Here is a 25,955-nt window from a genome sequence, read left to right as displayed (position 1 = left end):
ATTTTGGTGGCATAGCCTAGTAAGGCTCAGTTTCTGCTCTTTTCCTCTCTTCAGGCTTTCACAGTGGTGACTGTCTTCAATTCCATGACTTTTGCTTTGAAAGTAACTCCGTTCTCAGTAAAATCCCTCTCAGAAGCATCGGTTGCTGTCGACAGGTTTAAGGTAAGTGGCTCCCTCTCCTCTTCGCATCAGGAGCCGTCCCTGGCAAGACTAATTACCTTTATTCCAGTGGGTCGTACAGGCTCACTGCCCTTGGCTTTTGTTCACCTTCAGCCTTTTGGCAAGTTGGTAAGAAAGGGTCCATGGGGTGGGGGGGCTTGGGGCGGGGTGCAGGGAGAAAGGAGCCAGTGGAGAAGGCTGACTTACAGGGTGGAACTAGTTACCTTTTCAGATAAATGAATTTGTACCTTGTGTAGATGGCCCACCTAGGTTTGGGCTCCCACGATTTCAGTGCTTCTCTTCAGAGTTAGTCCCTTCTGCCTGGACCTGACATGGATATATGTCATAACTTACTGGGCCTTTCAATGATTCAAACCTAGAGGATCAGAGCTGTCAGGAGACTCAGCTTTTTCTTACCTTGACCTACCATTTACCGCTACCAAAGTGCTTCATTTTGATTGGTCAATATGCTAAGCCCTTTTAAAAAAAAAAATATATATATATATATATATTATATAATATATGTATATTATTGATTTGGGAGAGGGGGAGAGAGAGAGAGAAACATCAATGATGAGAGAGAATCATTGATCGGCTGCCTCATGCACGCCCCCTACTGGGGATCGAGCCAGCAACCCAGGCATGTGCCCTTGACCAGAATTGAACCTGGGACCCTTCGGTCTGTGGGCCGATGCTCTATCCACTGAACTAAACCGGCTAGGGCATGCTAAGCCCTTTTTGATACTTTCCTCTTCCTGGCCTGTGGTTGCCACTCATGATGCAAGGACTCCAGTGACATGAGAGTCATAAAACTAGATCATGTTGAGAAATGCAGAAATACCAGGGGTTTTCTGGTTCGTTGATCATGCCTTTTGACGTTTTTGTGTGCCTCCAGAATAATGCAAGAGGGAGGTATATTGGGGAGGGTGGGGGGAGATAGATGTTTGAAAGTGGGTAATACTTAAAAAAAGGAAAAGGAACAGCACTGGTATGGGCGGGGATTCCCGGACAAAGCCACTGCCAAAAGCAGCTCTTGCATTCCTGCAGCAAAACAAGTGGCATTCGTGGCATTCGTGGCTAGAAGGCGTGAAGCTCAGGCATTTGAGGGGTTCATACCATCACCTTAGATGTTCAGGAGAAAACAAATTGGGTTTACCTTTTAAGAAAAATGAATCAGAGCTTCCCAAATGATATTCTACTCATTTATGGATAACTAGGTGAATTTTGTTTAAGAATGCACCCCAGCCCCTGCCCTCCCTCACCCCAGCCTGGCTACTGGAATGCTAAGAGCCAGAGCCATCTAAAGAGAAATGGTCTAATTGTAACTAGAGCTTTATTTTGCTGAAACGACAATATTCAGTCATGGAAGAAAGCAAATGATTCAACTATCAATGTGTCCCACCTCCTTGTTAGTGAATGGGTTTGGAGGCATTTTGGATGAAGACGTAGGAGTTTGTGGTATAGATTTGTTCGCTCCTTGTTTCTCGAGAGCTCTCTTCACTTATTAGCGAGGACTTGTATTAGCAGGTGGCTTTTCTCATAGCTCTTTCCTCTATCCAGGAAGCTTCAGAGTTAATAAAGGAAGCACAATCAGCCACAGCTCTATTATATTCCCCATGAGACTTCAGTCCCTTTCTATCTTATTCCTCTTACAGTTTCCTCCTTTCCAACCTCCCTCTCCCACTCCCCTCCTCCACTATTCCCTCTCCCTCCCCCTTCTCCTCCTTCTAGGATGATAACCTGTAGAAAGGTAATGAGAAGCCATCTTGTCCTGATAAGATTGTCACCAGTATAGGGTTGCCAGCTTTAGCAAACAAAAACACGGGACATCCATTTAATAATTGCACGAGACATACTTAACACTGAAAAATTATTCATTGTTTATCTGGAATCAGAATTTAACTAGGCATCCTGTATGTTACCTGGCAACCCTACGAGTAGTCCCTTCTGCTTAACGGATACATTCTGATTTGATTCTTCTGGTCAATAAGAGGAGTATTTCGATGGTCAGTGTCCTGTGGTAACGTTGAGGTTCATGGTTTCTGTACCTCGAAGATTCTGTTGTCTTGGCAAGTGCAAATCCAAGTAGATATAAATTCAAGTGTTGCGACTCAGCCCCTCATGGCAGAGTGGCCCGAAGCTGAAATCCTCCTGGGAGGAGTGCGGGGCGGCAGGGAGCCTGTGGGAAGGGACCGTGGGGAAGGAGCATGTTTCGAAATTACCCACTGGGGTTTAAGAGGTCCTTTAGGAACTGTCCAGGGGAGAGAGATGATGGAACATATGGTTTACTGTGTGAAGGTGGGGACAACATTTGACAACTTATTCTTAGCTCAGTCTTCTAGGAAGGCTGTGACCAAATGAAACCAACAGCTGTGTTCAGAGATGAAACCTGAGGGTGACGACGTGTGAAGATCAGCTGGGAGACTTAGAACCATGCCACTTCTGGGAAGATCAGGGAGTAGGAATAAGTAGGAGATGTGGCCATTTAAGGGAGGAAAGGAGCGGGCTCGGAAGTTTCGGATCCAACAGAAAGCTTGGGAAGGGGATCGTGTGGTGCATTTAATGGCAGGGGGTTCTCAGTAACTGAGTGGAGAGTTCTGGCCCTAAAAAGTCATCTTTTCTCTAATAAATAAATAAATAAATACATACATACATACATACATACATACATAAAATAAAATAAAGACTTTCTAATGTTGTTTTTACATTTTTTTTACTTAAAAAAGATTTTTTTAAAAAATCATCCCAGCTGGGATACCATTCTGTAGAGAAGACCACTGGTTGAAGAGAGTTGTCAGAAGTGGGTTCAAAGTCATGGACACATCGAAGTCCTGGGCTGAGACTGATTTTGGTCAGTGTTTCAGATCTGATTTCAGAAGTGTTCCAGTTTTCTTCCCCTAACAGAACTCAGTGGGACTCAGGGGATGCGTGGGGAAAGGGTTGTGTTCTCTTCCCAAGGATGTTTCTGAGGGAAATAACCTTCACTTCCACGCAAGTCCCTACCTTTGGTGGTTTGAGTTTCCATAAGTTCCAAGGCAGGATTCTGAAGACCTGAGACTTATTGGCAAGAAGGAGTACTCTACTGTCAGTAGTGCTTTAGGCTCTCCTTTCTGACCTCAGCGAGTGAGGCCTCGGCACTGTCTCAGCTCAGCCTCTCCCCTAAGACATGTGCCATGTTGTGGGTGAGGGAAGCACACAGGCTTTGAGGTTCTACAGGGGTGGTCTGGAAGGGAAGCAGTGATGAGGGTCTGTGTAGGGAGCAACATGCCCTGTGGTTTTTCTGCTTGCATTTTCCCACTGCTACTCAGCAACTCATGGGTGAGAACAAGGGCTGGCATATGGGCTAGTTAAATGCCCTTTGGTCACATAGACTGGTAGAAAGCGAAGAACTAGTTTGGCATGTAATTGGTAGTGTAGAGTGTTGGGCCATTGACAAGGTCCTGTTCCTCCTGAGGGTGTCCCCACACCCCCGTGACCTCTCGCTGGGCCTGAGGCAGGGCTACACTAATGAGCTACCTTTTGCCCTTCAGCTTTCTTCCACTGTATAGCCTGATGTGTTTTGCTACGTGAGTGTACGCCCTAGGCTTGTCTCCCTGGTCTTGATCCAGTGTCTCATCTTTGCACCTCTCTCACAACTCCTATCAGAGTTTGTTTCTGATGGAAGAGGTTCACATGATAAAGAAAACCCCAGCCAGTCCTCACATCAAGATAGAGATGAAAAATGCCACCTTGGCATGGGACTCCTCCCACTCCAGTATCCAGAACTCACCCAAGCTGACCCCCAAAACGAAAAAAGACAAGAGGGCTGCCAGGGCCAAGAAAGAGAAGGCGAGGCAGCTGGAGCGCACCGAGCACCAGGAGGCGCTGGCGGAGCAGAAGGGCCACCTCCTCCTGGACAGCGACGAGCGGCCCAGTCCCGAGGAGGAAGAGGGCAAGCCTGTCCACCTGGGGAGCCTCCGCCTACAGAGGACGCTGTACAGCATCGACCTGGAAATCGAAGAGGTAACCGCTGGGCCTCCCCGGCCCTGTCCGCCTCCCAGGTGTCCACTGTGGCATGAGCAGGCAGCTGCCGTTCCTTTTAGCAAAGTTCTGTTTTGTGGCTGGGAGTGGTTTTGAATCAATGAGCAATTCTAGCCAGCTCCCCTCTAAGAGGAAAATTTCAGTATTTAACAATAGAAATGAATAACAACTAGTCTCATGAGATACTCATTTTATAAGCAAGGAAATGAAACATTCAAGTGGGTTTTCCAAGATTTTGCCCTGAGTCGGTTTCTGGTGATTGTAGTTGTATGTGAGCTGTAATCATTAGTTCTGGTTATTATAGCTCTGTGTAAGCTTCTCATTACCCATAGGCTATTCACAACACAGAACCTGGAACATAACAGGAATTCTCAGTGTTGTTATTATTACTGACAATTCGGTTATAATTGTTTATTTTTAATGCAAGTAAAAGATCGTTGTGGTGTGTGATCTCACAGCCCAGGCACACAGGACTGGTGTCTCTCAGAGGCCCTCCTTTAGAGAGTGGCTGGAACAGACAGTCCTGGTTCAAGGCGTTTAAAGCACAGAATATGACTGGGAGTCAGAACCATGCTGAGGTTATTTCATACACAGGGTCCCGGATGTAAGTATATATTCACTCATTTAGCAGCCATTTTTTCATGACCAACTCTGCCAGCACTGTTGCAGGGCTGGGATCTAGCAGGGAAAATCCAAACAGTCAGACACCTCTGCCCTCCTGGAGCTTACATTCTAGTGGCAAAGACAGCAAACAAGTGGGGAATGTGTTCCAAGAACCTGTAAATTCCTGAGCCCACATATAGTGCTGAATCCTGGTAATTTTTTCCTGTACGTACATACCTATGGTAACGTTTAGTTTATGAATTAGGCACAGTAAGAGACTAACAATAATAACTAACTAGAGCAGTTATGCACTGTACTCTAATAAAAGGTAAGTGAATTAGGTGGGTCTCTCTCCAGTAATTTTTCTATTTTTCACCCCAAACCTATTCTGGAATCTATGTAACCATCTCTTACTTGTAGGAAATGGCTTGGTGTCCCTTGTTTCAGGGATCCCTTGCTGAAGGTTTCATGTGGCTCAGTGCTTTTTGGTGCAACACTTTGCCATTCAGAATATGTTTTCTGTTCATGTCTTCCATCCACAACTTTAATGCCTCTTCCATCTTAACTAAGCACTTATCATGCACTGTGGCCACAACTTTTACAGCTTAAGGTGGGACAGCAAAACTAGCATGAATTTCTTTTTCCTTATTCAGTTTCAAGGATGGAAGATTTGCTCTTACTGTAGATTTTAGTAACCTCTGCATATGATTTTTCCTTACTAAGTTGAGAATTTTTGCCTTTTCACTTACAAAAAGCACTTATTTTACAGCTGCTCTTTAACATATCTAAGTTGCCAGCACCACTACGCTTGCACTTTTTAAGTAAAATAAGAGAACACAAGCACTTTGATATGGAAAGAGACATGAAAAGAGTTGAATTGACTAATGAACAGGGAGTGTATACAGAGTAGATCTCAGCAAAGGAATGACTCGTGTCCAGGGCAAGACAGAGCAGGACTGCATAAGATTTCATTACACTAGTCAGAGCACCACACTGTTTAAAACTTATGAATTGTTTATTTCTGGAATTTTCCATTTCATACTTTTGGACCACAGTTAACTGCAAGGAACTGAAACCACAGAAAGTGAAACCATGGGTAGAGGAGAATACTGTATATAATATGTCAAAGGGTGATAAGGGCCGTGAAGAAGAGGTGATAGAGAGTGCTGGGACAGGGAGCAGGTGGTTGCAATGTAAATAGGTTGCCTGAGGGAAAGGCTTCCTTTAAAAAGTAATATTTGAGGAAAGACCTGCGGGGGTGAAGGAATGAGTCATGTGAATATCTGGGGGAGAAGAGCATTCCAGGCAGAAGGACAAAACTGCGAAGACCCTGAGGCCTATTACTGGAGCAGAGCAAGCAAAGGAGAGAGTAGTAGATGCCCAGGGCAGACAGGGAGCTAGGTGCAGAGCCTCCTGTAACAACTTCAGCTTTACTGAGTAGGAAGAGAAGCCATTGAGGGTTTGGAGCAGAAAAATATGTGACCTGACTTATATATGAGAGCAACATTCTAGCTTCTGTATTCAGAAGAGTATGCAGGGAATCAGGAAGGAGGCAAGGAGAACCATTAACCCGGGAGAACATTAGGGGGCCTTGGACTGAGGGCAGTGGTAAAAAAATGTTTACCTACATCACTTGAAGTAGGGAGTGCTGGGTTCCAATGTGTTTATCAAATCAGCAACTAACTAGAAGCACGTCACACAGACCCAGAGCTAGACTGCAGGGAGAATGAAAAGCTCCCAGCTCTTGAAAGCTATGACCAAGAGGGGGAGGTCCTAGGTGAGACCACTGGAAGCAACTGGTGGTTGTTTGGAGGGCATTCAAGTCACTTAAAAAATGTGTGTGTGTGTGTGTGTGTGTGTGTAATTATATAAATTGATTTCAGAGAGGGAGAGAGATAGAAATATCAATGATGAGAGAGAATCATTGTTTGGCTGCTTCCTGTATGTCCCCTCACTAGGGCTCGAACCTGCAATCCAGCCATGTGCCTGATTGGGAATTGAACTGTGACCTCCAGGCTCATAGGTTGACACTCAAGCACTGAGCCTTACTGGCTGGCTCAAGTCACTTTTTTACTTCAGTTAACTCTTAGCAGGCTTCTTACTGAATAGCAATGATCTTGTTTATTGAGGCAGCTCTATCACACCGCTAATCAGCTCTATTCAAGGGTTAGTCCTTATAGTCAATGGATGTTCACTTTCCTGCTTTCTGTTGATCTTCGTTCTGCCCTTTAGAGCCCACCTTCACAGAACTAGACCTCTTCGAAGAGAGACCATAATTCTCCAGACCCCCCCTTTAGGGGAGGAAGGGAACTTGGTGTCCTCTGATGTCTCTTCACTGTTGATGTCTCTTTTAGTCATCAGTCCATTATCAGAGCAGAGTTTTCTTTGTGGAAATCTAACTGACCTGAGCAGAGATTGAACCTGTGATTTGGTCTCCTCGTTACTACCAGGCTATAATCTTTCAAACTCGTGGACCATATCAAAAACTTTGTCCCAGCCCTAACCGTTTTGGCTTAGTGGATAGAGCATTGGCCTGCGGACTCAAGGGTCCCAGGTTCGATTCCGGTCAAGGGCATGTACCTTGGTACCGGGCACATCCCCAATAGGGGGTGTGCAGGAGGCAGCGGATCGATGTTTCTAACTCTATCCCTCTCCCTTTCTTCTCTGTAAAAAATCAATATTGATTTTTTACAGAGAAGAAAGGGAGAGGGATAGAGAGTTAGAAACATCGATGAGAGAGAAACATTGATTAGTTGCCTCCTGCACGCCCCCCACTGGGAATGTGCCTGCAACCAAGGTACATGCCCTTGACCGGAATCAAACCCGGGACCCTTGAGTCCGCAGGCTGACGCTCTATCCACTGAGCCAAACCGGTTCGGCAAAATATATTTTTAAAAAAACACACAAACTTTGTCCCACATACTTTTATTAAGTACTGGACACTACTTGGTTCTACAAGGATAATTCCTTTCCTCAAATTGCTCAAAGCCCATTGAGAGAGACAGTATTTAAGCAACAAGGCCAAGATCCAACAATTGTCAAGTGCTGGTGGAGTTGGGATTCAGATCGAGACCCATTTGCCTCCAGAACCCATGGTCTTTCTACCCCACCATTCTTCACTCCTTCCTTTCTGTGAGCCTTCATCCAGTGCAAGGTTTTAAACTAACGGCCCTGTGAAATCATCTCTGTTCTTAAGAACTTTTAACACTGCCCATTATTTTGCCTGAGGATATTCAGTTAATCACAGGAGTGGGTTCCCCTTTTATGTGGGATTGGTGGTATAGAGATTCCTCCAATTCTTGGGAATGTTTTGTAGAAAAGTGGGAGCAATAGTAAACAGTTTTTATTGAAAATAATGTATAGTCTGTAGAAAAAAAATCATAATATGATTTTTTAAGAGTTCTGTTCTCTCTTCTAAAAACAACAATAAAATAAACAATAAAAAACCATACATTGCTGCCCTAGCTGGTTTGGCTCAGTGGATAGAGCACTGGTCTGCAGACTGGAGGGTCCCAGGTTTGATTCCAGTCAAGGGCACATGCCCGGATTATGGGCTTGATCCCCAGTGGGGGGGGGAGGGGGATGCAGGAGGCAGCTAATCAATGATTCCCTCTCATCACTGATGTTTCTATCTCTCTTTCCCCTCTCCCTTCCTCTCTGAAATCAATAAAAATATATTTTTAAAAAAACATAGATTACCAACAAAACAGGAAAGGGGTTGGGTCTTTTTAAAAGTGATATAGGATACATTAGCATCTTTAATTTTTGCAAAAGCTTACACATCTGTTATCTTAGTGTATCTCCACAGAAACCCTATGAAGTAGGTGGCTGACAAGGGAGAAAAAAGTTAAGTGACTTGCTTGGTGATCGGGAAGGCAGTTTCCATTTTGATGGACTGTAGTTGATGTGTTTTTGCTCAAAGAAATAGGAAGTTCCTAGAGGTGAGTGGTCAGTAGTCTTTTAATGACCTTCCCTCTCGCTCTGTTTTTTCCCAGGGTAAACTGGTTGGAATCTGTGGCAGTGTGGGAAGTGGAAAAACCTCTCTCATCTCAGCCATTTTAGGCCAGGTAAGATTTTGTTATTGTCCTTGGCATTTTTTGCTTCTTTCTCTGGACTTTGCTTAGCAAAGGCCTCAGAAAAACTGAATTTATTTCCTGGAGAGGATCAGGAAAGGTAGAAACAAAATGAACCCTTCATCTGCATCTCCCTGCTCCAACCCCATTCCCCACTACATTCCCACCCCTTCACAGCATTGAGTCTGAAGGGAGCTGAGCGATCACCTGTATGTGTACACTGTATATTACAGTGTTTGAGAGAACAAGCTTTATGTGCAAGGACTGCACAGACTGGTCAATGAAACTTTGTTCCAAGTTATAGCATCCCTCACGCAAGACAAATTGTCAACAATCAGTCCCAAAAGGAACCCTGAAACAAGGTAAAATGGGGAAATCAATTCATATCAATTACCATGACTGAAAACAATTCCAAGTGAACAGGTCACCATGCAGTTTCTTCTTGTTGGAGGGGAGGGTTCACCATCATTGTATGGATACTCTGTAATACCAGTTGATGTCGAACTGGAATTTTCCCCCCTTTGATCCTCATTTTTACAGAAGCAGCTGATCTAGCTAATAGCCTGGATTAATTCTGTAGATGAGTTGGCCTGCCCTAAAATCGAGGCTGTAAATCCTTACAGCATCCTCCCCAGGGGATTCTGAAAGGGCCTTCTGCTTGTGCTTCCCTTAATTAAAACCATTTGCCTTTAGAACAGTGGTTCTCAACCTTGGCTGCACATTAGAATCCTTTTAAAATCCTGATTTCTGGGCCTCATCCTCCGGAAATTCTGTTTCTTTGTTATGGGGTGGGGCCACAACATTAGTAACAAAGAAAGAGAATTTCCGGAGGATGAGGCCCAGAAATCGGGATTTAAAAAAGATTCCCAGGTGATTCTAATGTGCAGCCAAGGTTGAGAACCACTGCGTTAGAAAGAAAGGATGTAAAGTAGCCCATAGGTTGCTGAATGAAGTGTTGGTTCATTCAAGTCATGGGTTGTCTGGGCTCCCATCGCACATAAGCAAGGAGACCTTTGATTTTCTTTGCTGCTGAAGCTCCCTGTGGAACAAAGGTGGGGTCTGGTTTTGGGTCCAAAAAGCAACCAAGGAAACTGCCAAAACTTTCAACTTCATTGTGGAATGTGGGGGGTTCTGTTGGCTTTAGGGGGATGGCTTTGCATTGTGATGCTATCGGATGCTGTCTGTCCCCCTAGATGACACTTGTAGAGGGCAGCATTGCAGTCAGCGGAACCTTCGCTTATGTGGCCCAGCAGGCCTGGATCCTCAATGCCACGCTGAGAGACAACATCCTCTTTGGGAAGGAATTTGATGAAGAAAGGCAAGGAATGCTTGGTTTCTGTCATGCTTTCTGTCTAGGCTGTGCGAGATGCAAGGCACCCAAGCCACAGGCTCAACTCCAACCATGTCCCTGACGCTAGGTCTCTTTATCTTCTTCAGATACAACTCTGTGCTGAACAGCTGCTGCCTGCGGCCTGACCTGGCCATTCTCCCCAACAGCGATCTGACTGAGGTACAAGCCTTCTGCTCCCGATGGGGGCGTGGATGTAGCAGAGAGCATCCTGGGAGATGAGTGGCAGGGCTCTGCTGGAGTCACCTCCCAGGAGTGCATCTTAAATGCGTGGGAGAAAAACCTACACAGATCCACTTCCACTGGTACTTTATGTTAGGAAAGCATTTATGCCTTGGGGCAGGCATATCAACACTGCCTGTTTTAAGCGTATAAATATTTCGTATGTCAGGTGATTTTATTTTATTTTTTTAAAATATCTTTTATTAATTCTTTACCGAGAGGAAGGGAGAGGGATAGAGAGTTAGAAACATCGATGAGAGAGAAACATCAATCAGCTGCCTCCTGCACACTCCCCACTGGGGATGTGCCCACAACCAAGGTACATGCCCTTGACCGGAATCGAACCTGGGACCCCTGAGTCCGCAGGCCGACGCTTTATCCACTGAGCCAAACCGGTTAGGGCTGTCAGGTGGATTTTAAACAAAATCCCATTTTTGGTTCAGAGTTTGTGTTTTCTGCACTACTCATTTTTAAAACCATGAGTCAAGCATGTGCCCATTGAGCTTCTTCCCTGAACCTCATTCTGCCAACCTCCTTGCTCAGATGCAGTCTGTAGAGAGCCCTCTCCCATTAGAAAGAAAGAGACCGCTGCACAAATCCCTTTCTTTGGTTCTCTGCCCTGGAGCAGTTTCCAGAGCTGTGTCTTTGGAACTGGCTTTTTGAGTCCTGAGACATCTCCTATGACCTGCCCGGGAGGTCTGTGGGCCTGGCACTTGTGTTTCAGCTGACTTCAGTTAAATCCCTCAGGTTTTATGAATGGTTTCATTAGTTCACCGGCTCTCAAATCAAGGTGCCCAGATCAGCAGCATTCGGTGACACAGGGAACTTGTTAGAAATGCAAGTTATTAGGCCCCACTCCAGACCTCCTGAATCAGAAACTCTAGGGGTGGGGCCCAAAAACCTGTTTTTACAAGTCCTCAGGTAATTCTGATACCTGCTCAAGTTTGAAAACCTTTGCATTAACTGAATGTTTTTTTAAGGACAAGATTTTTTTAAAATCACAGGGCCCATTACCATTTTACAATGGATGTGTTCACTTGTCCATTTAGTAATGTTTAATCAGGTGCCTGTTGTGTGCCAGCTGCATGTGCAGACACTTCTGGGTGTTGGGAATGTAAAGGAATAAGACAATAACTTGCACCCTCTGAAAGCTTAAGTGGAGAGGATCGGACACCCACACATGAGGCTCAAAACAAGCTGATGAGAAAGAATCCCTTTCTTTTGAGTGTTAGTAAGGAAGAGATGGGGAGGATTTTCAGAGGAGAGGATGCCAGAACTGAGCAGGAATAGTACAGGAGAAGGTGTGACATTAGTCATGTGTGTTCATAATATATCCACAATTTAATGGCTTCTGTCCCAGGGTGTGCTGGGAGATTGGCAATGGACGCTGAGAGATGCTGGGAACCTGCTTTGTATGCCAAGCTTGGTTGTTTAAATTCTATCCTTCAGGGCTTTTGAAGAGTTTAAGGAGGGTTGTTCATGGTTAGCTTTATGTTTTGGAAAGCTCATTCTGCCCATAGAGAATGGGCTGGAGTAGGGTGTCCAGGGGGTGGCAAGGCCAGATGAGGATTGATTAGTAACCAGATGATTGTGGGAGTGAAGGAGGTATCTAGGCCGACTCCCCCCGTGGGTCCTGGAGGATCATAGTGGCCACTCATCCAGACGGGGAATTCAGTAGAAGATGTCGCTTTGGGTGGAGGAGAAGAGTGGTGACTGGGGTAGTCACTAAACCCAGTTCTGGACTTGAGCTGGCGGCTCCACTATGCTTTCTGGGCTCCTATAGATCGGCGAGCGAGGAGCCAACCTGAGTGGTGGGCAGCGCCAAAGGATCAGCCTTGCCCGAGCCTTGTATAGTGACCGGGACATCTACATCCTGGATGACCCCCTCAGTGCCTTAGATGCCCATGTGGGCAACCACATCTTCAACAGTGCTATCCAGAAGCACCTCAAGTCCAAGACGGTTCTGTTTGTTACCCACCAGCTACAGGTATGGTGCTTTCTTCCTTCCCCAGGCCACCCACTGTGTCCTGAGAAATCAGACAGGAAGGGGGCTTGGTCCTTCTAGGTACCCTGTGGTCTTCTAGAAGTTCCTGGAACCATCAGTGTTCATTTCCTCAGCAAATAGCCGCCTGGCCCATGGTAGCAATAAAGCTCGTTGTACCCCTGTACCAGGTTGGCTGTCTGCATCAGAGATCCTTGCAGCATGTTAGCTTTTACATATAAATCAGTAAGTGAAGGAAAGGGTAGGTAGAAAATAGAGTTTGAGTATGAGATAGTGTGGAAAGCTTTATGTTAATTTAAGCAGGAACTGTTCAGGGAAAACAAGGTCTTCTCCCTCTGTCACTCCATGACGAGCAGCCACTTTGGAGGGCAGCTGAAGAATGTTGCCATCTATTTTGCATATGTTGTCAGGTTTGGGGGTTCACTCCCATCCTGCCACAGAAAGTCAGTAATTGTGTGTACTTCTGACTGTAGTAACAGGGTGAAGCCTAATGCAAGGCTCCTGTGGCTCCACCAGGAGATTTATGTCAAAAACTGGAGGAACTGTACTGGGAACTACATCTCAATAAACTAGAGCAGAGGTTCTCAGCCTTGGCACTGTTGACACATTGGGCCACATAGCTCTTTGATATGGGGGGGCTGTCCTAGGCCTCCCTGACCTCTGTCCACTCGATGGCCAGTAATACCCCTCTCCCCAATTATAACAACCAACAGTGTCTCCAGACATTGCCAGATGTCCCCTGGGGGCTCAATCGCTTCTAGGTGGGAAGTGCTAGACTAAGGTAGGAGTGATTGGAATATTTGCACAAATATCAGTAACACCGTGTCATCCCTGCCTTTGTCTCTAGTACCTGGCTGATTGTGACCAAGTGATCTTCATGAAAGAGGGCTGTATTACAGAAAGGGGCACCCATGAAGAACTGATGAATCTAAATGGTGATTACGCTACCATTTTTAATAACTTATTGCTGGGAGAGACGCCCCCAGTTGAGGTAAGAGTTATGTGGCATTTATGCATCTCTCCTTTCTAGCAAGGGAGGCATGACCTTATTGAGGGTTGACGGGTCTCAGCTGAGTTCGGTGCCTGTGTTTTACTGGCAGAGCCCTATTTTCTGATGACCAGACTGCTGTGCTTTGGCTCACATACTAGTACTACTCTAGGAGAGCAGGATTGTGGGGCTGGTGAGCCAAGGACTTCTGTCAATGAGGACTTATTAATGAGGTCATGACAGGGAGAACAATATGGGTTCTGTGTGTTGTCAAAGTAAGATACGCCCAAACCTGTAGAGAATTCTTATGAATTTATTTGAGCCAAACTGATGACATTGCTGGGAAGCAAGATTTCAAATGCTCTGGAGAATGTCAGTTTGTAGATCCTTTTATACATTTGGAATTAAGGAGGGAACGTAAGGAAGATTACATGGAGGTGGGAAAAAGCAGGGCAGGGATTAGATTATGTGACAGTTAACAAGAGGATGTGCTCTGTTGAGGGTGGTTAAGCTTTAGAGGGGTCTGGGAAAAGGGATTACTCTGGCATTTCAAAGGTTTATTAACTGAGATGCACAAGAATAGGGCTTGCTTAAGGCAAAGATAAACCTTCTACTAAAGAAGTTCTAGGCCTGGGGCACCTCTACCCACCGTGACCTTCCAGTTAGGGATTAATGTTTAGATCATCCTGAGGGGTTACTTTCATATGAAGCTCCTTTTTCAGTAAACAAGTGAATAAGGAACCAGGGAAGAGAAATTCATCATTGCATACCTTTGAAAATGATCCATGGTACCCTGGCTGCTGACTTTTCACTCATTAACTGACAACTATTATGTCCTAATTACTGGATTAGGCACTTCATAGATGTCATCCTATTTTAGTCATTTAAACAGAGTTCTGTGACAAAATATGATTATCTCTTACTTTTACAGCTAAAGAAATGGAAACTCAGAAAAGTTAAACAGCTTGCTAATGTTAAACCACAAAATTCAACCGTGTAAATTTGAAGATCTAATAGGCTTTATCAAATGATTTGTGAATCAGACAGCATCCCTTCTAGCAACTAGAAGGGCAGAAAGAGGGTGGGAAGAAGAGATTTAAAAAGTGGATTATTTCAGGTGAAGTCATCTTCCCTTTAGGGGAAGATAGGGGGCCTGAAGAGGCAGGTTACTTCACTAGTGTAGATCAGGAAATTCCAGACTGAGGGATTTAAAATTGCACTCCTGGGAGAGGCTGAAACTGCAGTTAGGTTAGGTACTAAGTCTTGGTGTGGCTTAGCAAAAGTGACTCCATTTTGGGCCTTTTTTTTTTTAAAATACTAACAAGGGCACTTTGACTCTAAAGTGCTCTTTCTGGCATGCTGCCTGCCCCCTGTGGCAACACAGAAAGATGGCAGCTTTCCATGGCTTTACTCTCGGCTCCAAGTTAGGCAAATCCAAGGGAGTACTCACTTAGAGCTTGCCAAATCGCCTGTTCTTCCTTCTTGCCAACCTGCTCTCACGAAAAGTCCTTATTCTGTGGGCACCTTGGGTCCTAGGAGTACACTCAGGCTGGGCTATAGGCTATTTCTTAGCTACCAGATCATTTTGATGTCTGTGAGGCTAAAAGCAGGCGGTTATTGGGATCTTTTCTGGGAGTCGTTGCGTTTCATCCTGTTTGATTTCGGGTACAGTACAACTGTTCAAGACCAATTTGTTTTCTGCCTTTTGGAATAACTCAAGTATTATTCCAAGTGTCATCGGTAACTTTCATAGAGACACCCTAAGGCAGATTTGGATTTATGATCCCTCCCTGTGATCCTCAGAGTACTTACTCTTCAGATCATTTCCTCCTCACTGTAGATTCAGAGGAAAATGAGAAGAGAATCTAAAGTACGAAATGTCCAAGGGGCAATAATAGACTTGGATGGTCTGTGAGTTGTAGCGGAGGAGCACACTTTCAGTTTGTCACCTAAGTCTCCTGAGCTTCAGTTTCTCCGTCTTACAAATGGAGATGGCATCTGCCTCTTAGAATTGTTGCATCAGTTAAATGAAATAATATGTAATGTTCTTACCCTAGTAAGTGGTCAGCAAATGGACGTATTCTCTTTAGACCAGCAGTCATCAAGCGGTGGTCCGTGAAGTCCAAAAGGTTGGCGACCGCTGGTTTAAGGAAACCTTTGGAGCAGCAGTCGCCAACCGGTGGTCCCGCGGACCACTGACGGTTCTTGAGGTCTGAAAGGTTGGCGACCACTGCTTTAGACAGTGCCTTTGTGCATGTACTGCACTAAATAAAGAATTTAGGTCCTGTGACGAGATAAGAGGAACTTGGAAAGGAGAGCGTTAAATGGTTTCTAATCTCCTGGGTTCAATTTGATGCACGTTTACTAAGCTCCTCTGTGCCCTGTTATGGGAAGTTCTGAGTGTTTGGCCCTGTGGCGTTCTAACCACGAGTGAGATGTCATCTCCCTCCTGAGGGACTCGCGGTCTCAGGGACGACCAGTGCACCATGCTCTTCACCAGGTCCAATTTACAGCCACTGTGCTGTCATGGAGTGCTACTAACTGAGTGCCTGGGGGAGGGGGGGTGTGGGGGCTGAACTCGATTCTAGACAAATCTGAGTTACCTCAGGGAGGGTGTAAGATTTTAATCTGTTTGAATGAGGACAGCTGTGACCTGTTGGGATGAGAGGAGGGCATTCCAAGTGAAGGACCAATGTGAACAAAGTGGGAGGTCACAGTGATACGAGGAATGGCGGGAAACCCAGTTTGGCGTGAGAGTGGGAGCCCCAGGAATGGAGAGGGGCTTGCAGTTAGGCTGGGGCCAGGATGTGGAGGTCTTACAGAACCAGGCTGAGGAGTTAGAGGCTCTCTCTCCTCTGGTCGCAGCGGGAAATGATCAGCCCTCTGGTTTTATTTAGGGATGTGGGGATCAGAGGTAGGAGGAATGGAAATGGCCCAGCCTTAATACTTGGGACAAGTTGGAGTGGATGAGAACATAAAGCCTACTGTGTTTGGAATTAAAGGTCTTCAGTGACTTTGGGAGGGGCGATGTCAATGGAATAAAAGTGTAGGAACCCAGAGCTTAAAGATTGAAGGAGCTGAGGAAGTACAAGAAATGAATATAGGTGGTCCTTTTAAGAAGTTGGAAGGATTGCTGTTCAGTAATACCAGCAGCTTGACATGATTCTCTCATATGTCGCGTGGACATTTGTCTGAATGGCCATATCATAAATGGAGACACTTTTTTTTTTAAATATTAGATTAATTCAAAAAAAGAAACCAGTGGTTCACAGAAGAAGTCACAAGACAAGGGTCCCAAAACAGGATCAGTAAAGAAGGAGAAAGCAGTGAAGCCAGAGGAAGGTAATGACCTTTTTTGAGATTTGTCATTAAAGTATATCAGAAATTATGCCCTGTGGTAACCCATGATGTTTGATAAGACTGTGGGTGTTTGATAACACTGTGTGTGGTAGAGTACCTGGCCTGATATGCCCGGAACAACAGCATTCTTATGTAGTGTCAGGAGACTGTGAGGCACCTTCTGTTCGCTTAAACGGACCGAGGCGACAAGAGTGGCCTTTGGTCCCATCCCTTCCTGTGCCGGGTGGGGTCAGGTACAGGTAATTATAGCTGAATCATCCTGAGTATGAAAAAAGGGGGAAGCTATACCCGTCCTTCCGTGATTCACCTGTGCTTTTTAAAAATCGGTGCCCTCCAGGGACGCCTGCGGTCTCCCTGTGGGAATGGGGCGCTTCTTGGGGATGCCCCAGCACTGTGGCGAGCCCCCCCTGGGTTTCTCCACCGACTTTCCTTGTCCGGAGTCCTGTTCTTTCAACCCTTTATCTTACCAATTGAAACAAATCTTGGGAGTTAGAAAAGCAATTTACAATACTTCAGGTGTCTTCACCTTGGTGAATTTTAAGCTGCAAGTCAGTCCCCCCTCCCCCCTCCCCCCTCCCCCCAAAAGAAGAACGCAGTCCTGGTTTAAAGCTCTTTTTCTGCTGCATCATGTCCTCACCTGAGGTTTGGAATCCTGGGTTTGCCTGTTTTCACTTCCTGGGTCTTAAAACTGCAGCAGGTGTTCGGTGTTAGGAGTGGACCGTCCTGGTTTACCACTCCCTGCCTCTTCTTTCTTTTAATAAACCAGGTAACGATTTTGAATTCAGGTGTGATTTAAGGTAGCTTACTCACACCCCTAAACAAACACAGCCCGGCCGGCTGAGACATGTGTCAGGTCCTGCCAGCGGCAGTTCAGAAAGCCAGAGTGTCCTCCGGGAGCATTTGTTCTCTGCAGAGCCGCCAACCTGGAGACGGGTTAAAGTGCTGCTGGCCTGTGTGGCTCGCTCCACACAATTCGAAGTGTGTGATGAAGAGGAAGAGGTGTCCTGTGGGGCATCAGTCACCTGACCCTGCCAGGGAACCCCTGGATGCTACTTTTGAATCTTGTCTGCCCCTACATAGTCACCACGTCCTACTGACTCCATCCCTCTTGCCACGACCCGGTTCTGGCCTTTATCATCTCGTACCTAGGTACACCGCTGTCTGTCCTCCATGCAGGCAGCTGGGCAATAGAGTTGAAAACAGGAGGCCAACCAACTCACCTTCCTGCATGGAGTCTTCAGTGGCCTCCTCCCATTGTCAAAGCAGTGTTTTCCAGCCTTTTTCCCTGATATGGCACACACAGAAAATGCCATTGTTTGCATGTGACGCTGGGGTGCATGGAAGAGGCTGCTCGCTGCCAGAGGTGACTAGACTGGCCATCCCAGGCCCTTCTAGCCCAGTAGGACTGGGAGTCAAATCTCCACACACCTGTAGCCCATTCTCGAGAAGTTCTTGTCTGAAGGGTAATGTTCGGGTACCTCCGACAGAGTACAGCCTGCCTAATCCACCTGGTCCCTTGGCACTCCACCGGCACACACGCTGCTCAGGCTGCGCTGGCGTGGTTGTCTGACTTCCTGTCCTGCTGTTTCCACGCCTCTGTGCTGCTGCTCACGTATCTCTTCTGCCCACTGTCCCCCCAACTGGCCGACTCTGGCTTACCTTCAAGGTGCTACATGGACTGCACATCAAGTCCTCCCTGAAACCTCCCTGCTAAGCACTGCACAGCTTCCCCAAGTCGGTTAGCTATACCTCCTGGGCGTCCCATGCTGCCCTGCATGTAGCTCTAGCATTGCATTTAACACATTTTATTAGCATTATGTGTTTATTTACCTGTCTGTCCTACCAGACCGTGGAAGGACCCTCAAAGGCAGGAACCTGGTCTTACTCGTCTTGACTATTCCAGGGTCTCATCCTGGGCCTGTTTATAGGAGGTGCTTAATGAATAAATGCTTCTGATAAAGAGGAAGTAATTCTGAACTAGAGTAGAGCCCCGTGAAGCTATAGGCTCTTTGATTTTGCTCTTGTATATAGGTGCCTTCGTTTTGGAAAAGTAGCTTTTTCTTTCTGAGTTCATGCTTCTGTTTTCTCCCCTAGGGCAGCTGGTGCAAGCGGAAGAGAAGGGGCAGGGTTCCGTGCCGTGGTCAGTGTACGGTGTCTATATTCAGGCTGCCGGGGGCCCCTTGGCTTTCTTGTTCATTATATCCCTCTTCACATTGAACGTGGGCAGTACCGCCTTCAGCAACTGGTGGTTGAGTTACTGGATCAAGGAAGGAAGTGGGGTAAGGTTCCTCATTAATGGGAAAATTACATGTCTAAGAACATGGCCATCTCTCCATATTCCCTGGCCATTCTTAAGGAAACTAGTTTTCGATTAAAAGACACAATGAACGGGTCATCCAGGATGAAAAAGAGGGGTCCCTAATGTAACCTCACAATACAGTTGCTCCCTGACCCACTCAAGACGCGGTAGAGCTTATCGTAGCACACCTGTGGGCTGTCTGCCCTCGTCCATTAGAAAAGAGTGAAGGAGGGACAAAGCCCTCCTTGTGTTTGCCACACCAGGTCCCAGAGCCCTTATCCTGCGCGCTCCCCTGAGCTGAGAGTGGCCCTAAGCAGGGTTCCTGGACATCCCTGGGAGCCTTGCCTCACAGAGCCCTGCCTCCAAACAGAACAGCACAGTGAGCCACGGGAACAGGACCTCCATGAGCAGCAGCATGAAGGACAATCCTCACATGCAGTACTATGCCAGCGTTTACGCCCTCTCCATGGTCGTCATGCTGATCCTGAAAGCTGTTCGAGGAGTGGTCTTTGTCAAGGTACGCAGTGGTGGCCTCTGCTCCTGCTCACCCAGCTGACTGGTCAGGCCTCGCCCGGCCTGTCCCAGGTTCATCCTGAGGAGGGAGCTCCTCTGAGACACAGTGGCCTCCACCGGAACGACCTGTATCCCATCAGCCCCAGCCTTTTCCCGTTGGCCGCCTCCTCCCTCCGTGGCCATGTGCCCCTCTCTGGTTTTGGGAGTGGACGGCCTGTGGAGGAGGGACTGAGCCTGCCTGAGTGCCGGGTCCTCGGGCCCTGCTCACTTTGCACTCTGCTCCGCAGGGCACGCTGCGAGCCTCCTCCCGGCTCCATGACGAGCTCTTCCGAAGGATCCTTCGAAGCCCTATGAAGTTTTTTGACACCACCCCCACAGGGAGAATTCTCAACAGGTTTTCCAGAGACATGGATGAAGGTATTTCTCACCACGGTTCTCGATGCTCTCCAGCCTTCTAGTTGGCATTCCCCGATAATGCAGGTCTGTGCAGCCATACACTCTGAGAGCACAGTGGCTGCTTGTGCTGGTACCAGGAACATTTTAGTTTTGGCATTTTCTTCAGGTTGCAACTTATATATATATATATATAAAAGCCTAAGTGACCAGCCAACCGGCTGACTGATTGACTGTCTGACTGGTAGCTATGACTCATACTGACCACCGGGGACAGATGCTCAACACAGGAGCTGCCAAGCTGTGGTGATTTGGTAGCTGTGGTTCTCGGGTGACGCACCCGGAACCAGAGAGGAGGAAGCCCGATTCCAAGGTGCATCACCCGAGAACCACCTTCTTGCAATCGGGGACCCCTCGGGGAATGTCAGAGAGCCGGTTTCGGCCCGATCCCCACAGGCCAGGCAGAAGGACCCCACCAGTGCATGAATCCATGTATCGGGCCTCTAGTATTTAAACAAAAGCCACATCCTATTTTTCACGTTTCATCTAAGTTTTCATTCGATCTTATTTTAACCTGAAACAAATTCAGAGGCTTGAGTTAGTATAAAGGCTTTGGACCTTTGAGGGTCATTTGAGATTCCAAAACATTTATTTGGAGGGCAGTCCGTTGCTTTTTGGACACCTTCAGCCTCTGGCAGGTTTTCTGGATGCTGCATGGGCTGTGCCAGCACCAGAACTTAAATACTGCCCAGAGCCCAGACTACTAGTAATGCCACCTGCCATTTATTGAGGGCTTCCTGGGTGCTGAATGTTCTACACGCCCTGTCCTGGTCCTCATGGCCGCCCTACAAGGTGGGTATTGTTTCACCCATTGAATACATGAGAAAGCTGGGGCCTAGAAAGGTTAAATAACTTGCCCAAGATTGCACAGCTATCAGAGAGCAAAGTGGGAATTGAGCCCAGATCTTTTTAACCCAGAGCTAATGTTTTTGCTGCACTGTGTTGCTTCCATCGAGGAGTTTATTACAGGTGCTGATAAGCAGTGTAAAGCCATGGCCACAGGTAGCAAGGGCTCAAGACCATCACTGATACACAGAACTGATGCATAACATGATCCCATTTCTGTTACACACACGTGCGCGCGCACACATACACACTCACACACACACACGGAGAAAAGACTGAAATTTAAAATATCAGTGGCATCAGTATATCTGAGAGTTGTATGAAAATACTCCAATCCCTCTCCCCTCCAAAAAAAAAGGTAGGGGGAGGAGATAGTCAAAAAGGAGATGAAGAAAATGTTGATAACTTTTCGAGTTTCTATACTCTTGACTTTTGGTTATGTTTGACTTTTCATCATGAAAATTTTCTTTTTTTTAAATTTGTCTTTATTGTTGAAAGTATTACAGATGTTCCCCTTTTCCCCCCATTGGCCCCCTCACCCCCCACTCACCCATCCCAAGCCTTCACCACACTGTTGTCTACATCTATGGGCTATAACTTCCCCGGTTCATCTCTCCCCACCCAACCCCACCTTCCCTCTGAGATTCGCCAGTATGTTCCATGCCTCTATGCCTCTGGATCTATTTTGTTAACTGTTAACAGCAAATTCATTGTTTTTGGTGAGAATGAAGATTATGTGTAATCTTTCTTTGCATATTTTCAAAATATTTTATAACAAGCATATATTACTTTGTAAAAGGAGGAAGTATTTAAAGAGGTTGGGCAACATAGTGAATTAAAAAGAGGGCATATCGCCCTAGCCGGTTTGGCTCAGTGGATAGAGCGTCGGCCTGCAGACTGAAGGGTCCCGGGTTCGAATTCCAGTCGGGGGCATGTACCTTGGTTGCGGGCATATCCCCAGTAGGAGGTGTGCAGGAGGAAGCTGATTGATGTTTCTCTCTCATCAATGTTTCTGGCTCTCTATCTCTTTCCCTTCCTCTCTGTAAAAAATCAATAAAATATATTAAAAATAAATAAATAAAAATAAAAAGAGGGCATATGCCCGGCCGGCGTGACTCAGTGGTTGAGTGTCGAGCTATGAATCAGGATGTCACTGTTGGATTCCCAGTCAGGGCACATGGCCAGGTTGTAGGCTCAATCCTCAGTATGGGGTGTGCAGGAGGCAGCTAATCAATGATTCTCTCTTAATGATGTTTCTATCTCTCTTTCCTTCTCCCTTCTTATCTGAAATCAATAAAAATTTTTTTTTTTAAATGAGGGCACAGGGAGGAAACAATACTTATATTTTCTTGGGACAAGAAAAATTAGAGCAATTAGGTCTCTAGATTTTTATTTATCTTTTATCAGACTGTTTAAAAGGCAACACACAGATATTAGATAACATTTTGGGGAATGCCTGGCCTGCGTGGCAAACTGGTTGAGCTTCGACCTATGATCCAGGAGGTCATGGTTCGATTCCTGGTCCGGGCACATGCCTGGGTTGCGGGCTTGATTCCCAGTGTGGGGTGTGCAGGAGGCAGCCGATCAACAAGTCATTGTTAATGTTTCTCTCTCTCTTTACCTGTACCTTCCTCTCTGAAATCAATAAAAATGTCTCTTCTTTTAAGTTTGGGTTCCGTGTTCCCTGTTTGCGGATCCCCACAGCCTGACACTTGTTTCTTTACGGTTTCCCCAGTCGATGTGCGCCTGCCCTTCCAGGCTGAGATGTTCATCCAAAATGTCATCCTGGTGTTCTTCTGTGTTGGGATGATCGCAGGGGTTTTCCCATGGTTCCTGGTGGCAGTGGCGCCCCTTGTCATTCTCTTTGCAGTTCTGCACATTGTGTCCAGGTAAAGCGGAAGGGTTCGTGTCTTCCAGGGCAGAGGGTGGAGCCGGAGTTGCTGTCCACCCTCTGACCCAGAACTCGTTCTCTCTCCAGGGTCCTGATTCGCGAGCTGAAGCGTCTGGACAATATCACGCAGTCACCTTTCCTCTCCCACATCACATCCAGCATACAGGGCCTTGCCACCATCCATGCCTACAACAAGGGGCAGGAGTTTCTGCACAGGTAAGCGCTGAGGGAGGCCAAAGGGCTCAAAGCATAGCCAGCATCCCTGAATTTAATCAGAGTCAAGAATAGGGGATTATAACATAGCTCATCACCAGTGATTTAATTGTCTCTGATTAAAGTTCACTTGCTTGGTGGAGCTCCCTTCTGAGCAAACGAGAAGACAAAAACACAGATTTGGAGTCCGTTGGCTTTTGGTCCTGAATGACCATATTGGGTGGAGTTTCGTCGTTTTTTTGGCACTGTAAAAGACAGTTATTGATACTAGACTGACATTTTAATTGGTTGAATATTGTTTATATGAGATTTTTATGTACTTAATCATTGTGGAGATTTGTATTAACAAGAGATTAGAACTAACTCAGTGATTTCCAACATGGAGCACACACCCGACAGGGGGCAATTTGATTATTAAGGGGGGATTTCGAGAATGAGTTATTAACAGTGAATTTTTTGCATTCCTTATGATTCTAGGGGCCTCATAAACAGTATATAAATATATATTGACATATTAATGCATTTCAGTCATCTATTATATGTTTTGAAACTTTATTTGCTATTTTTTCATATCACGTCATACTATTATTTTTTTAACAGTTTCTTAGTGATTTCTCCCTCAGTATTTCAACTGTCCTTTCATTCCTTTATTTTCCTCTTTCATGGATACCGTGTTCTTTGAAACTTGTTTAGACCAAGTTAATGGCCTTTTAGGCTTCCTCCACATGAATAGGAGTTCACTTTTTGAATAATAAGAATTATATGGGGGGCATCAGGATTTTAGAGATGCTTAGTTGGGGCATGGCCAAAAAAGGCTGGGAACCACTGAACTAACAGAGTCATTCAACAGAGGACTGGTTAAAGAGCTACAGTATCCTCCTAGAGTGGAATATTGTGTGGCCCTTCAAAAACTGAGACAAGCCCTGCCGCATAGCTCAGTTAGTTAGAGCATCATCCCAAAATGCCAAGGTTGTGGGTTTGATCCCCGGTCAGGGCATATACAAGAAGCAACCAATGAATCCGTAAGTAAGGGGAACAACAAAATGACGTCCCTCTCTCCTTCCCTTCCTCTCTCTCTCTCTCTCTAAAATTAATAAAACAAAACCCAAAACAAATGAACAACAGCAAAAAAACATGAAGCAGCTCTAAAGGTACTGAATTAGAATGATTTCCAAGATATATTAGTGAAAGAGCAAGGCACCGATGTGTGTATGCTATTCTCCCTTTTAAGTGTGTTTGTATATATAACATTTAGAATATCTCTGAAAGGATACACAAGAAACTAATAGCCACTGAAGAGGAGAATGGAGTAGCTGGAGAATGGACAGGAGAAAACTGACTTTTCATGGTAAAACTTGTGTACCCTTTAAATAGTCTGTCCTATGCATATATCGTCTATTTCAACAATTAAGCAATTGATTTTTTTTTTTTTAAAAATCTAGAGTAGCCGAAACCGGTTTGGCTCAGTGGATAGAGCGTCGGCCTGCGGACTGAAAGGTCCCAGGTTCGATTCCGGTCAAGGGCATGTACCTTGGTTGTGGGCACATCCCCAGTGGGGAGTGTGCAGGAGGCAGCTGGTCGATGTTTCTCTCTCATCGATGTTTCTAGCTCTCTATCTCTCTCCTTTCCTCTCTGTAAAAACTCAATAAAATATATTAAAAAAAAAATCTAGAGTAAAAAGATTAGGGTAAGCAATGTAGAAAAATAACCTTAACTTTCAGTGAAAAAGAAGGAAACATACTATGTACAAGTGTGTTTATGCCTGTGTGTGTATATATACATGTACATGTAAATGCATTGAAAAAATGCCGGAAGGAAATGCAGCCAGATATTAACTCTGGTTTTAACTGGTAAGATTATGGACTTTTGCATTTTTCCCTTTATTGCGTTTTCTAATTTTCTCTAGAGAGCACATATCTTATTGTAAGGAAGAAATGTGATTTTTTAAAAGCAAAGCACATTTGCTAGAAAGACTTCCTGCTCTGGAATCCTGGTTGTGACTCCAGATGGGGTTCCCCCTGCTCTCTGGGACCCCGCGTGACAGCGGTGTCTCCCCTCCTTCATTAGCAAAGGTTGTCTGTGTGTTTTTTTGCTGTGGTTCAGCTCCTGGCTCTTTGTTCCCTGGCCGTGGGAAACAGTACCATTCTGCCCAACGATGGCGTGTCAGCAGCAAGTTCCACTTTACTGTGTTCGGTCTGAGGCTTTCCCTTTCCTGGCTTTGGGCCATTTCTGCAGTTTGCCTTGTAACCTTTCTTTCTTTGAGAAAATGACCCCTAACCTACAACATTTTTTCTGACGTTTAGCACAGCCTCTTTATTTGGTCTCCTTCCCCCTGCTTCCCCTATGCTGTTAAAGTAGATATTTTCCCCTAACACCTTCAGTATGTTTCTTTGAAAGGGTAAAACTAGAAAACCCCATGTCCTTCTATCTGTGGAGCCTGGAGTACTCCGTACTCTTTAACTTTCTATATCATTCTCTTCATTACAAACAGAAAATACTGAAGTATTAGCCCCCAGAGCTTTGACATCATCCATGACCTGGGTCACCTGGTACCTTATTTGCCTATTAGCTGTTCTGCCTTCCTCACAGGTACCAGGAGCTGCTGGACCACAACCAAAGTCCTTTCTTCCTATTCACATGCGCAATGAGGTGGCTGGCTGTGCGGCTCGACCTGATCAGCATCGCCCTGATCACCACCACTGGGCTGATGGTCGTTCTCATGCACGGACGTATTTCCCCTGCCTACGCTGGTCTCGCCATCTCTTACGCTGTCCAGGTCAGTCTCTGGGATGGGGCATCACCTTCGCTCCTTTGAGTCCTTCCTATATTGGCCTAGGAGAAGCATGTAGGGGCCTCTACCCGAAGTCACTGTTTCACCTCTGACTCCCAGAGTGCTTTGCAGGCTGCTTTACAGTAACCATCTGGGGCGGGAGAGGTGGTATCTATACTAATAAAAGGGTAATAT

General features: G+C 45.9%; 1 protein-coding gene across 1 annotated transcript in view; it reads left to right on the top strand.

Moving 5' to 3' along the window:
• ABCC5 (ATP binding cassette subfamily C member 5) overlaps positions 1-25,955 on the top strand; it is an 84,821-nt gene that overhangs the window by 39,020 nt on the left and 19,846 nt on the right. The window contains exons 10-23 of the mRNA XM_081086358.1: positions 55-162; positions 3,805-4,161; positions 8,778-8,849; positions 10,049-10,173; positions 10,293-10,365; positions 12,209-12,412; positions 13,275-13,418; positions 16,655-16,757; positions 18,870-19,054; positions 19,445-19,591; positions 19,875-20,004; positions 22,622-22,775; positions 22,865-22,993; positions 25,580-25,766. Of these exons, the coding sequence (XP_080942484.1) occupies positions 55-162; positions 3,805-4,161; positions 8,778-8,849; positions 10,049-10,173; positions 10,293-10,365; positions 12,209-12,412; positions 13,275-13,418; positions 16,655-16,757; positions 18,870-19,054; positions 19,445-19,591; positions 19,875-20,004; positions 22,622-22,775; positions 22,865-22,993; positions 25,580-25,766 (2,118 nt within the window). The remainder of the gene's footprint in view (positions 1-54; positions 163-3,804; positions 4,162-8,777; positions 8,850-10,048; positions 10,174-10,292; positions 10,366-12,208; positions 12,413-13,274; positions 13,419-16,654; positions 16,758-18,869; positions 19,055-19,444; positions 19,592-19,874; positions 20,005-22,621; positions 22,776-22,864; positions 22,994-25,579; positions 25,767-25,955) is intronic.

This window comes from Myotis nattereri (assembly GCF_964212035.1).
Source record: "Myotis nattereri genome assembly, chromosome: 3".
NCBI lineage: Eukaryota > Metazoa > Chordata > Mammalia > Chiroptera > Vespertilionidae > Myotis > Myotis nattereri.
Note: the sequence above shows the minus strand (reverse complement) of the source record. Positions and strands in the feature narration are given on the sequence as shown.